Source organism: Bactrocera dorsalis, chromosome 4, assembly GCF_023373825.1.
Source record: "Bactrocera dorsalis isolate Fly_Bdor chromosome 4, ASM2337382v1, whole genome shotgun sequence".
NCBI classification, from domain to species: domain Eukaryota; kingdom Metazoa; phylum Arthropoda; class Insecta; order Diptera; family Tephritidae; genus Bactrocera; species Bactrocera dorsalis.
The window spans coordinates 66,786,852-66,798,572 of NC_064306.1; the positions used below are offsets into that span (position 1 = coordinate 66,786,852).

An 11,721-nucleotide genomic window follows, 5' to 3' on the forward strand; every position below is an offset into this window, starting at 1 on the left:
AATAAATATTTGACATTTCGTTGCAGGTGGCGGACAGCATGACACAAATTTGCCATTTTTGTTTTTTTTTTTAATGAAAAGTTTCTAAATTATTTAAAGAAGCTTTGTTATAAAAATAAAAATACAAAAGTGATTAAGCGTGTTCAATTTATTTAGTAAGAAGCTTGCTCAATTTTTTAAACGTATCTGTTTTACTTTTTTATACAAGCATTATTTTATTTCAATAATATTATAAAATTACATAACAAATTTAAATGCATTCACATAATTGTTCGATAGGTCTGGCTTTAAGTGCGGCTAATTCCTCAACTGTATAACGGTAAACACATTTCCCACTAATCCACGTAGATTTCACAAACAAGTCATCTGTCAACATAACGAAATCGGCGTCAGCGCCAAAATTTAAAGTGCCCTTTGTTTCCGTAATTTTTAAACAGCTGGCCGGATGTAGTGTAGCACATTCTATAGCATATACTGTTGAGCAGTCTAAATACAAACGGAAATTAGTTATTTACTTTTTACAAATTGTTAAAAAGTTAGTTTTACTTGTAGCCTTTTTGAAGATGCGCACACACGTATCCAGCGGAGCTATGCTGCCACATAATGTATTTGTGCCAGCAATGTAGGCTTTGCCATCGCGCACTTCGAGCTCCAGTTGGCCTAAGTGGTGTTTACCGTCACCTAGACCTAATGCTGCTATGGCATCGGTAACCAATATAAGCCCGTTCGGATGCGTGCGGTGTGCTATACGCAAAGCAGCCGGATGCGTGTGCACACCATCAGCTATAATGCCAAAATAAATCTCCTGTCCAGGTGGTATGTTATTAGATGCCAGCAAGCCAACGAGTCCCGGGTCGCGGTGATGGAACTGTGTTGAAGGTAAATAAAGTTTTTTTATGAGTATTGTATATTTTCATGCAAAAGTTTTCAATTTAAATTACTGGAAGCATGGCATTGAACAGATGTGTTATCAAGCGTGCGCCACTTTGTACGCCCACTTCGCCTTGCGATAAATTCGCTACGGAATGTCCCAAAGATACCGTTATACCCATTTGTGTTAGAGCCTTTGTCACAGTACCCTCAGGATCCTTTTCCGGCGCTATTGTAATAATTTTGACATTGCTCAAGTTGCTGTAGGTGTCCACCAAAGTGTCGATGCCCTGCAGTAATCAAAAGGTAAGTTATGTAAATATATACAAAATCTGTGCTCTTACTTTATCAATATCTCTTATGCAGTTTTCTGGATGCGCACCTTTCTTTTGTGGGCTTATAAAGGGTCCTTCCAAATGCAGGCCCAAAACTTGTGCGCCTTTTGTCTTGCCATTTACCTGAGGTATGATTTTGCGATAAGTTTCCGGGGGAGAGGTTACAATTGTGGGACAAAACGAAGTAACACCATTTGTGATTAGCTCTTTAGCGACCTTCTCAATACCTTCGGCGACAGTGTCCACATCATGTGAAAAATCAACGCCATACCCACCTGTGTGAAAGAGAAGTGAGCGAGAAATCTTCAGAAGAGGCTATCAGCAATATCAGAAAATTAATAGTGTTCTTAAGCATGTTCTTCGCTGGTCAGCCAAATCTCCATATATGCAAGTAAGTGTGTTTACAGACGCTGATAAGATAAAACCCTGATCCACTTTTAATTGTCGACAATGCCCGCACAGTAATACTACTCTATAGGCAGTTGTGCCGAATCGCGCTTTACATATAAACACACATTACATTTAATTTATAAGTGAAGTGTTCACTGTGTAATATTACTGTTGTTGTTGTTAGGGCATTGCCCCACAATCACTTTGTTTACCATTGATTTGCAGTTCAATATAGCCAGGAGCAATTATAGAGTTTCCGCAGTCAATCTGCCTATGAGCCTGTGGAAGACAAACGACAAAGTGAAGTTTAAAAACTAATTTCATTTACTTTTTTACTTTAAATTGATGATGAGCTCATAATTTGACCTTTCATTTGACCCACCTGCTGCTTCTCGTCGAAGAACACCGGCTCTGGGTTAATGATTTTGCCATTGCGCACCCAGAGGTCTTCCAGCACCAGCTGATGGTTGCGCACCAAACGACAGTTTACGAATTGCAGCAGTTCATTTTGTGACATTTGCGAAATTTCGTCAATTGGAATTTCCAAACTGACAACCGCCGAAAAAGTAATGAAAAATTAATCAAATAAATTGAAACACAAAGTGAAGAAGGCGAAATTCTACAATTCGAGGCGCACTCTGCTCTTAAACATACTACACAGACGACCTCCACTGACGCACTACATACTCGTATTTATGCCGTGGCGTTCACCAAACAAACGCAAAAAGTCGCTTGAAAACACTCCAACTGGGAGCAGCGGAGCGCCAAAGTTGCGCCGGCAGAACTTCTCATTTCACACAAAACGACGAGCCAGCTGTTCGCTTTGTTGATAGAGTGTATGCGGCGAATGTGGGCATAGAGATTGCAAGCTTTCGTATTATGGTATTATTATCGCAATTCGTTCGTGTATGTTGGGTGAGATTATTTTTTGAGGTTATGAAAGCTTGATTATATTGTATATAAGACCGCTGTGGTTTTGTTATTACTTTTTGTAATCGTGCAATAAAGCTTTGGAATATTGTCATTTATAGGTTAGGTATTATTATTAAAAAATGAATATTTGATAAATCCTTGAGGTGCAATTTTAGCTACATTAGTGTGTAAACTTCTTGCAACTCTTCTTTCGCGTGTGCAGAATACATGGACTTCCCAAGTCCCCCTTTGTCAGCTTTCTAAAACTAACAACTCATGCTCACTTACAGTGCTGTGCCAATAGCTGCAGAAAATGTACTGGAATTGATCCTTATATTTCCTATATCATAAGTAGTCGGAGAAGATGCACATTGTTTCTAATAGATGTGCCCAAAACTATACTTTTTCTTTCCTTCAATGGTTCTTTTTTGGAGAAAGCAGAAAGTTTTCCTCGCATAATTGTATTTTTCCGGTTATTAATCCGACTGTGTTCTGGGTTCCGTAGATTCAACTGTCGTGCGAAAGGTTAGAGAAGTCGGAGCTAACAGCATGATTATGTTGTTGTTGTAGCGACAGAATTTTACCAAGTTGACAGTCCTTGGCCGAATAAAAACCCGGGTCGGTTCCGGTTACGTAGACCCGACGGTCGTAGGAATGGAAAGACATGATTATCTAATTCGTAGACCTAAAGCTATCGGTACGAAGCTTTATACATTGATTTTAGACCATTTGTCACAGTTGATTTTGAAAAAATAAAACTTGGATTTAGATTGCACCCACAAACTCTATGTTTCATGTTACCACGACTCTATCTGACGCATATTTTCATAGTGTTTAAAGATAACTCATAATTTCATAGTCGTTAAAGAAGAAGAATACGGTTTACTGCCATCTACAAATCCAAAGCAGTGTTCGATCGCTGAAATAACAGCCATTGACCGTATAAAATCCGGGTCAATTCCGGTAACAAACGTTGCTACGTACACAACGAACTTCAGGCTTGTACTGAACGCCATTCACATTGGAGCTATTAACAGCTTCACTTTCTCTCGCCCACTGAATGGCGTCCTTGGAGTCCAACGGCGAACATTGCAGAAGAGCTCGAGCTGCCTCACGAAACAAGAGTGACCGTTGCGCAACTTTGTTCTTGCTACTGTAGCAAGCTTAAATATTACTTATCTAGACCCAAGAATCGGGCTTCGACATACTGAATATATGCCGTACATGATAAGAGTCTCCGTATGACTCGAACCATCTCTTTGCATGTCCTACGAAACCAACTCATCCTACTCCTTATGGTTCGACCCCGTCAAAACGCCACATGTCTTGGGTCTCCTGTTAAATAATCTTGTTGACAATTAACTTACGTCTTGCCACCTACAAAAGGGTCGTTAAAACACCAAGAATACACTTTTTTACAACACCAAGCGAAGGTCACCTCCCCTCAGTGCTAATGTTTTCTTAGATAATAAACCAAAACCGCAATTAAAACATTACGCAAAATAAATATTACGATTATGATAACGGAATAAAAATAACATTACGCAGACGATTGCGCCGGCACTTACCGCAATTCGGTGGGCGTATTTAAAAACCGCAAAAACACAGGGGGGTGATGATGAGGCGTCACGGCCCAAGCTGAAGGGCGGCTGTCAGTCAATTTCGCACCATAATAAACAGAAGAGCTGTCTGCTCCCCGCCATATTTGTGCTTTTCAACTGCTCACCACCGTCTTTACGATTTGTTGTTTGTCTGTTTTCTCGAAATAATTTCGGTTGTTGCTTCCGCTGTTGGTTGGTAAAATTTTATTGCCAGCATTTGCTTAAGCGAATCTACGAGTGCTTGCCGCACGCGCCGCCCACCGCTGCCACCGGAAACTGTGTGAAAGTAAACGAAGTTGTACAAGTCCACAAACGACGTTTCGCGCATATTTTAATGAATTTTGTTCGCTCGCACACTGCGTGGTACGTTCGTTTGTGCGCTCGTTTGTTCGTATTCATTTAACATTTTAATGAAATTTCTTAATTATACTTGATTAACATGGAAAAGATAATCGCATGAGGTGGGTGGCGAGCAGTTACTCGGAGCGAAAGTGAGCAAAGCATAACAAAGAGTAGAAAAAAGCGAAAAACAAATAAGAGACGCCAAAGAAAAAGTAAGCTTTCGCGCCGAAAGGTAGCAGAAAACGCACAGACAAACACACTCACAGCGAGACAGTTGTTGCATGTCACATATGAGGGACGGCGGGGTTTGCGAGAAGTGAGCAACTGGGGCGCTACTTGAGTGACTCGAGCGCGCACTTGGCGCTGGTAATTAAGTGTGCCGCGCGCTGTTTGTGTTTTAACTGGCTGGTTGTGCGCCTAAAAGGCTGCTACATGCCTACTTTCATACACTACCTCTACGCTATGAAGGCGCAGCTTTCAGCAATCAGCAATGCCCGTCGCATCTTATGCCACCCGGCGGTGCGTTTACAACATACATGCGCCTGCTGCTAGCTTACGGTGGAGCTAAAATTGTGCAAGACGCCTCCGCGGCGCTAGCGATTGACAGCGCACGGCACACGCGCCGCATGCTGAATGCAGCCGCGCCCGGCTAAACGGGATTAGTGCCAGCATATGGCGGCTTGTAGATGTAAGGCGCTTCAACGCGCTATTTGTATTCGTATAGGCGCGCTCTAAACGTGACTAAAATCGCAAGGTTCAATTACAGCGCACTGATATCTTGGCGTGGCGTCGCGTTGATGCGCCTGACAGGCGTGTGGAAATTCTGTACGTAACATTGAAGGCTGCGCACAGTGAATTGCAAGTAATTTGTGTTATTTAATCAACAGCGGGATTCCATTTCCGCACTTTTACCTTAAACTGTAGGTGTCTTCAAAGCTGCAGAACTCTACGTCAGCGATGACTCAGACGTGGTGTGGGTTATTCGTAGCTTTGACAACATAATATTAATAAACGGCGATGATTTATGCGTATTATGCCGTGGAGAAGTCGCAATATTCATGACGTAATATTTAAACGGTCAAATTTAGTGAGGCGTTTTTGAAGGGTGATCCATTTCAAGGTTCCCTACTTTTTTAAAGAAAATACACAGAAATTTCAAATTTAGTGGGAAATGTTTATTATATTTCCAAAGAACATTCTCTGCCTTTTATTTTTTTTTTGAAAATTATCTCTTTCAAGTGCTGGCCGCGGCTACATTTTAGATGAGTCCAATTTTCGATGACTCGTTTGAGCATTTCGACTGGTAACAGCTAATGACACGCTTTATGTTCTGCTCCAAGGCCTTAATCAAAGCGCAATTGACCCTAAAGACTTTAGACTTTACATATCCCACAGGGAAAAAGTCTAACGAAGTGATATTGCTTGATCTTGGTGGCCAGATGATCGGCCCAAAACGTGACATTAATGGTTAAATGAAACTATATGGTCTGATACAATATTTTATTCGAACCTTTCATTATACCGAATATACGAGGTATGACAATTAAGGAATGAGACTGATTCCATAAAAACCGTACACTACAACTCTGCCATTCCCTTCAAAGTAGTCCTCTTGGGCAGCTATACAGCGTGTATATGTGTAAAATGTGTTCCTTTGACCTCCGATTTTGTTTTAGGAAACAAACAAAAAGTCACAGTGAAAAAACATGTCGCGAATGGTTTCAACGTTTTAAGAATGGTGATTATGAAGTCGAAGACCGGCATGGTGGTGGAAGGGAGAAGATTTTCGAAGATGCTGAATTGGAAGCATTACTCGACCAAGATGCGTTTCAAACCCAAGAGGAATTGGCCGAATCGTTGCAAGTGATACAGCAAGCTGTATCAAAATGCCTAAAAGCCATGGGGATGATTCAGAAACAGGGAAACTGGGTTCCTTACGACTTGAAACCAAGAGATGTTGAACGGCGCTTCTTTGCATGTGAACAGCTGCTTCAAAGGCACAACCGAAAGGGATTTTTACATCGCATTGTAACTGGCGACGAAAAATGGGTCCACTACGATAATCCTAAGCGAAGAAAGTCATGGGGAAAGCTTGGACATGCCTCCCCGTCGACGGCAAAACCGAACATTCATGGCGCCAAGGTCATGCTCTGCATTTGGTGGGACCAGCCGTGGGTGATATGTTATGAGCTGCTAAAGCCAAGTGAAACCATCACCGGAGATCGATACTGAACGCAATTGATGCGTTTGAGCCGAGCACTAAAAGGAAAACGGCCACAGTATGAGGAAAGACACGATAAAGTCATTCTCTAGCATGACAATGCTCGGCGTCACGTCGCAAAGGTGGTCAAAAAATATTTGGAGACGCTGAAATGGGAGATCTTACCCCACCCGTCGTATTGTCCAGACGTTGCTCCAACTGACTACCATTTGTTCCGATCGCTGTCACACGGTCTAGCTAACGAGCACTTCAGTTTTTATGAAGAAGTCAAAAATTGGATTGATACTTGGATCGACTCGAAAGATGAGGAGTTCTTTCGTCACGGAATACGCAAGCTGGCAGAAAGATGATCAAAAGTAGTAGCTAGCGACGGCCAATATTTTGAGTAACATTTTTTTAACCGTTTTTATACAATAAAGCCTTAAATTTACAAAAAAAAAACAAAGTTGTAGACCTAATACTTAGTAAGGTGTCACGAGCCTCATTTCGGAAGTAGTGCGTACCGATGATTTTAGCAGACCAAAAACCGCACCAAACTGTCAATTTATGTGAATGGAATGGTTGTCCATGAATAATTTTGCGAATTCTCCTCGCACCAGAGTCAACAGTTTTGTTTATTGACCGCATCATTCAGATGAAAGTGAGCTTCATCGGGGAAGTTGATTTTCTTAAAAAAATCGTTAACGTATCAAGTTGTTCCAAGGCAAAATCAGCAAATTCACGACGTTTACGGTAGTCCAATAGTTTCAGTTCTTGAATGAAACAATTTTATACGGATACAAGCCCAAATTCTTTCTTAAAATCCGCCAGGTTGCGGTGTGAGGCAGTCCGTATTCTTGAAATCGTCTGGGAATCGACAAATTGCGGTCTTCAGCAACACTTCTCTAAACGACAGCAATATTTTTATGCCTTCGAGCGATTCTTTGTCTCATTAGCACTTGAATATTATGTAAGGAAAACTGATCACTTGGTTTGTATGGCAGCTATGAGCTTTGAAAGTGAATCACCCCTGCGAAGTTTTTCCCTATAAATATTTCAAAGTTGTCAATTTATAAGTTTTTATTTAACGCTCTTGCATCAGAATTCGCTTTAGCAGTAACTTGTTGAAGGAAGATTAAACTAAGGTATCACGAACATGCGCCTGCGCTCTGAACACACATATTCCTTAATATGCTTGTGAGCGTGTGCTAATGTTTGCATGTATGAGTGCCTATGTATCTTAAGTTTGATTACATCACAGATTCACTTGACAAAATGAAGCCGTTGCATTGCGGTGCGTCATGCTCCACCATCCACCATCCTCTACCACACCAGCAACAGCACCCACACAAGCGCACCACACTGCAATAACAACTTTGACTTCCACAGCTAAGACTTAAGGAAGTTCCACGAAGTATTTTCAACTCAAACACACTGACGCTCATCGCCAGCGACAGACAGCGACGGCGGAGGCCTGCGAGAGGCGGCCCGTCGGCGCGCGGAGCTAATGCCACTTGTGTGCCGCTGAAGTGGATTTTCTTGTGCGAGTGTGTGTTGGATGAGTTGCGGTGCAGTCGGCAGCCGAGTTGAGTAGTATTTGGTTTACTGAGCGCGTATGTGTGTGTGTGTGTGTGTGCGTAATTTCTAATTACATCAAATGCGCACAGCTTTTGCTTACTAAATACTATTTGCCATTCACCACTACTGTGTGCTCAGCGTTTCTCCCACCCCTCCTTCAACTTGCTGCTCATTTTAATTGTTGCTATTTTATTGCCACTCACTGTTGTTGTAGTCAACAGCATAATGGCAATGTTTTCACTAAAAATTGTAATATATCTTTTTGCGTAGGAAATTAATATTCCACTCACATGACAAGACCACGGCGAGTGGTGGTGGGGGAGGGTAGGCAAACGTGTGCCTGAAGAAAAGAGTTGGAGAAAGTCAGTGTTGCCACCAGCAGCAGGTGGATGGTTGAATCTTAGTGCATAGGCAACAAAAATTTGTTATCTGCTTTATGTTGTTGTTATTGTTGTTTGAGTTGTTTTATGTGGTTCACATTTTTGTGCTGAGATTTGAAAAGTTTAAATTAAATTTAGTGTATGCACAGGCGGCATTCGGTGGAAACTTTCGGTTGCAAGTAGGTGAGTTTTCAAGTTTGTTTCGGTTTTTCGGCATTTGTGGCACTGACTGCAGCTCGAAGTTGTTGTTGCGTGTTGAAGGGTAAATAATGCAAAATTACAAATTCATATTTCTTAGAGAAAAGTTTTGTGATTGACACAAGGCCTTGCTTGGAATATATATATTTTTTAACTTCAAGCACTGTATTCAGATGGGGCTTTCAATTTTTATGGAACATGTCTTAATATGTATTTTTTATAACATTTACCTAATTTCATATGAAGTATTTGTGGCCACTTGCGTTATAGTTTCCTTACCACCGAAGTGCTCTTAATAAATCTATTGATTAATGCGATGTGTGGGAAGTCCCGCCGTCTTGTTGAAAGCAAATGTCACCGAGATCACGAACTTTACTTTCAGGCATCAAATATTCGGTTATTGGTTATCGCGCCATAATAACAGTAGCCATTGACGGTTAAGTTTTCACCAGCATCTTTTTTCAAGAAATATGAACCGATGATTGCACCGGCCCACAAACCACACAAACCATTACTATTATTTTTGAATAGAATGGCAGTTCTAGAATCTCTTCAGATTACTTTTCGTCTCAAATGCGGCAATTTTGCTTTTGCCCAGCATTGACACCGCTTTTGTGAAGCCTAGTTATCTAGTAGTAGAACGCAAGAAAAGAGACGAGGAGACCAGTTCCAGTGAATAGATTAATTGAAAAATTCCGGGAGACAGGATCCATTAAAGACACCAAACACATTTATCGTCCAGCAGCCGAAATTAGATGCACAAGGTGCATTCCAAAGTAAGCAGTACTTAAAAAAAAGAACAGAACAAATAATTTTTTCGGCAAAATCAATTTATTCAATTCAAAATTGTCTCCTTTTGCTTCAATACAGCTTTTTGCTCAGTCCAAAAGCATGTCGAACGAGTGTTTTAGATCGTTGGCCGGTTCGGCCGCAGGTATGCCGGTGCAAGCCATTTGAATGGCCTCTACGTCTGCATAACTATTTTTTTTTTCATGGGGAAAAACTTTCCGAAAAGATAGATGTCGCACGGTGCCATATCAGGTGAATACGGGGAGTGGTTAATGGTTAAAATGTGATTTTTGGTCATATAATCGGTCACAAGCGTCGATTATCGTGCAGCAAACGCCAACTTTCATGTTCGCGTTATTCGGGCCAACACGTCGAATACGGCGCACCAAACGCTTCAAAACTCCACGGTAGAATACCGCATTAATGTTTTGGCCGGGTGAAACAAATTGTTTGTGGACAATACCCTTGGAATCATAAAAACAAATCAGCACTTTTGACTTCTCCATGCGCGATATTTTGGTTTTCGGCTCGTCCGGTGCCTTCTATTCAGCGCTCTGGCGCTTCGTCTCGGGATCATATTGGAAATATCACGTTTCGTCACCAGACACAATATTATAAAGGAAGTTTTTGTCTTTTTTGACCTCTTTAATGATGTCTTTCGAATGTTGGATTCTGAGCAATTTTTGGTCGTCAGTAAATTAATTTATTTAATTCCGTTTCCATGAATTTCAATCATGATTTCGGCTGATTTTGATGAATTCACGCACAGTTACGATGGAATTTCCGGTGATTACAGATTGTGATTGGCCCACATATTGATCGTCATTATTGTCCTCACGAACACTTTGCAAACGTTGAAACGACTCGTGCACTCTGCTACGGGATAGACAATCATCGCCATAAACTTATTTCATCAATTGAAACGTTTCGGTAAAAGTTTTACCAATTTTAAAACAAAATTGAATGTTGGCTCTTTGTTCGAAGCTCATTTTCGCACCGATAACACAAACATACTGACACTTAAGACGCAATAACTTTACTTCCAATCAATAAAATTCTCACTGGACTATCGATAAAGATATCGAATTTTAACGCACCAATCCACATATAGATGGCACCACCAGGGGGCGCTAGATTCAAAAAGTCTTCTTTACTTTGAAATACCGTGTGATAAGCCTCCTCAATATCGCGTATAAGGTTCTATCGAACGTATTGTGTGAAAGATTAAAGCTCACTTTCAACAAACTGATTGGACCTTAACAGTGTGGCTTCAGGTCTGGGAATCACCGTCTGACCAGATATTTACCATGAGCCAAATCTTGTAAAATACCCGTAAAAAGAGGATCGACACACACCAACTCTTCATCGATTTCAAAGCGCCTTCAGTACAATGTTTCCAGCAAGATTTAAATAGATAGCTGGGAAAGTTCCTGAGATACGTACACAAATCCATCAAAAGCCGGGATTATGTCCACTTTTCAAGCACACATGAATCGTTTTTTACTTTTATTTATATTATTTAAATCTAAATACCATATATTTTAAAATTTCGTAAATTATTGTAAAAACGTCACAGTTTAATTTAATTTTTAAATTTATTGCAAAAACATATATGAAAGTTATGCTAATTGCCAGGCATTAAAAAGACTCAGTGACTTTAGCAGCAGACAAAGCGCTTAAAATAAGTATGTAATCATTTAAAGCACCAATATAACGTTATATGCCCCACATATGCACACATATGTACACTCCGGTAGCTACTTAAATAAATTTTGCGAAATTAGGCACTCATCGAGGGTTGCAACATGCGCGAAAGGGGCGAAAGAAGCCAGCGTTCGACGACGAAGAAAATTAACCCACATTAGCATGCGCGACCCGTTAGACTAACGGTACAATAAACACAACGAAGTGGCATACACTCACACTCGAAAGTGTAATAATCATAAAAAAAATAAATGAGTGCATAAAAATTGGGGCAACACTGTAACGGAGTTTTAACGAATATACGAGCGAATAAACTACGCCTCCGCAATGCCAAACACGCCAAATCGGCGACCCATTGAAGTTGCTCGAAGACGCCGAAAGGCTACACACCGAATATGGCTCGGCTGTAAAGTGTTTAGAGA

The 11,721-nt window shown here is 40.9% G+C and overlaps 1 protein-coding gene across 1 annotated transcript; it reads right to left on the bottom strand.

The window, feature by feature from the left end:
- Positions 1 to 133: 133 nt before the first annotated feature.
- Positions 134 to 2,342, bottom strand: LOC105223703 (N-acetylglucosamine-6-phosphate deacetylase). Its single transcript, XM_011201490.4, has 6 exons — positions 1,978 to 2,342; positions 1,808 to 1,874; positions 1,215 to 1,480; positions 942 to 1,160; positions 547 to 868; positions 134 to 486 (listed from the first exon to the last, which is right to left on the bottom strand). The coding sequence occupies exons 1-6, from the start codon at positions 2,110 to 2,112 to the stop codon at positions 251 to 253; spliced, it is 1,245 nt and encodes a 414-aa protein (XP_011199792.2). The 5' UTR covers positions 2,113 to 2,342; the 3' UTR covers positions 134 to 250.
- Positions 2,343 to 11,721: the final 9,379 nt, after the last annotated feature.

Coding starts and splice junctions, on each gene's coding strand:
- LOC105223703 (XM_011201490.4), bottom strand. CDS start 2,112: ATGTCACAAAATGAACTGCTGCAATTCGTAAACTGTCGTTTGGTGCGC. Junction 1,481..1,807: donor TATTGAACTGCAAATCAATG/GTAAACAAAGTG, acceptor TCTTTCACACAG/GTGGGTATGGCGTTGATTTT. Junction 1,161..1,214: donor GCATAAGAGATATTGATAAA/GTAAGAGCACAG, acceptor TGATTACTGCAG/GGCATCGACACTTTGGTGGA.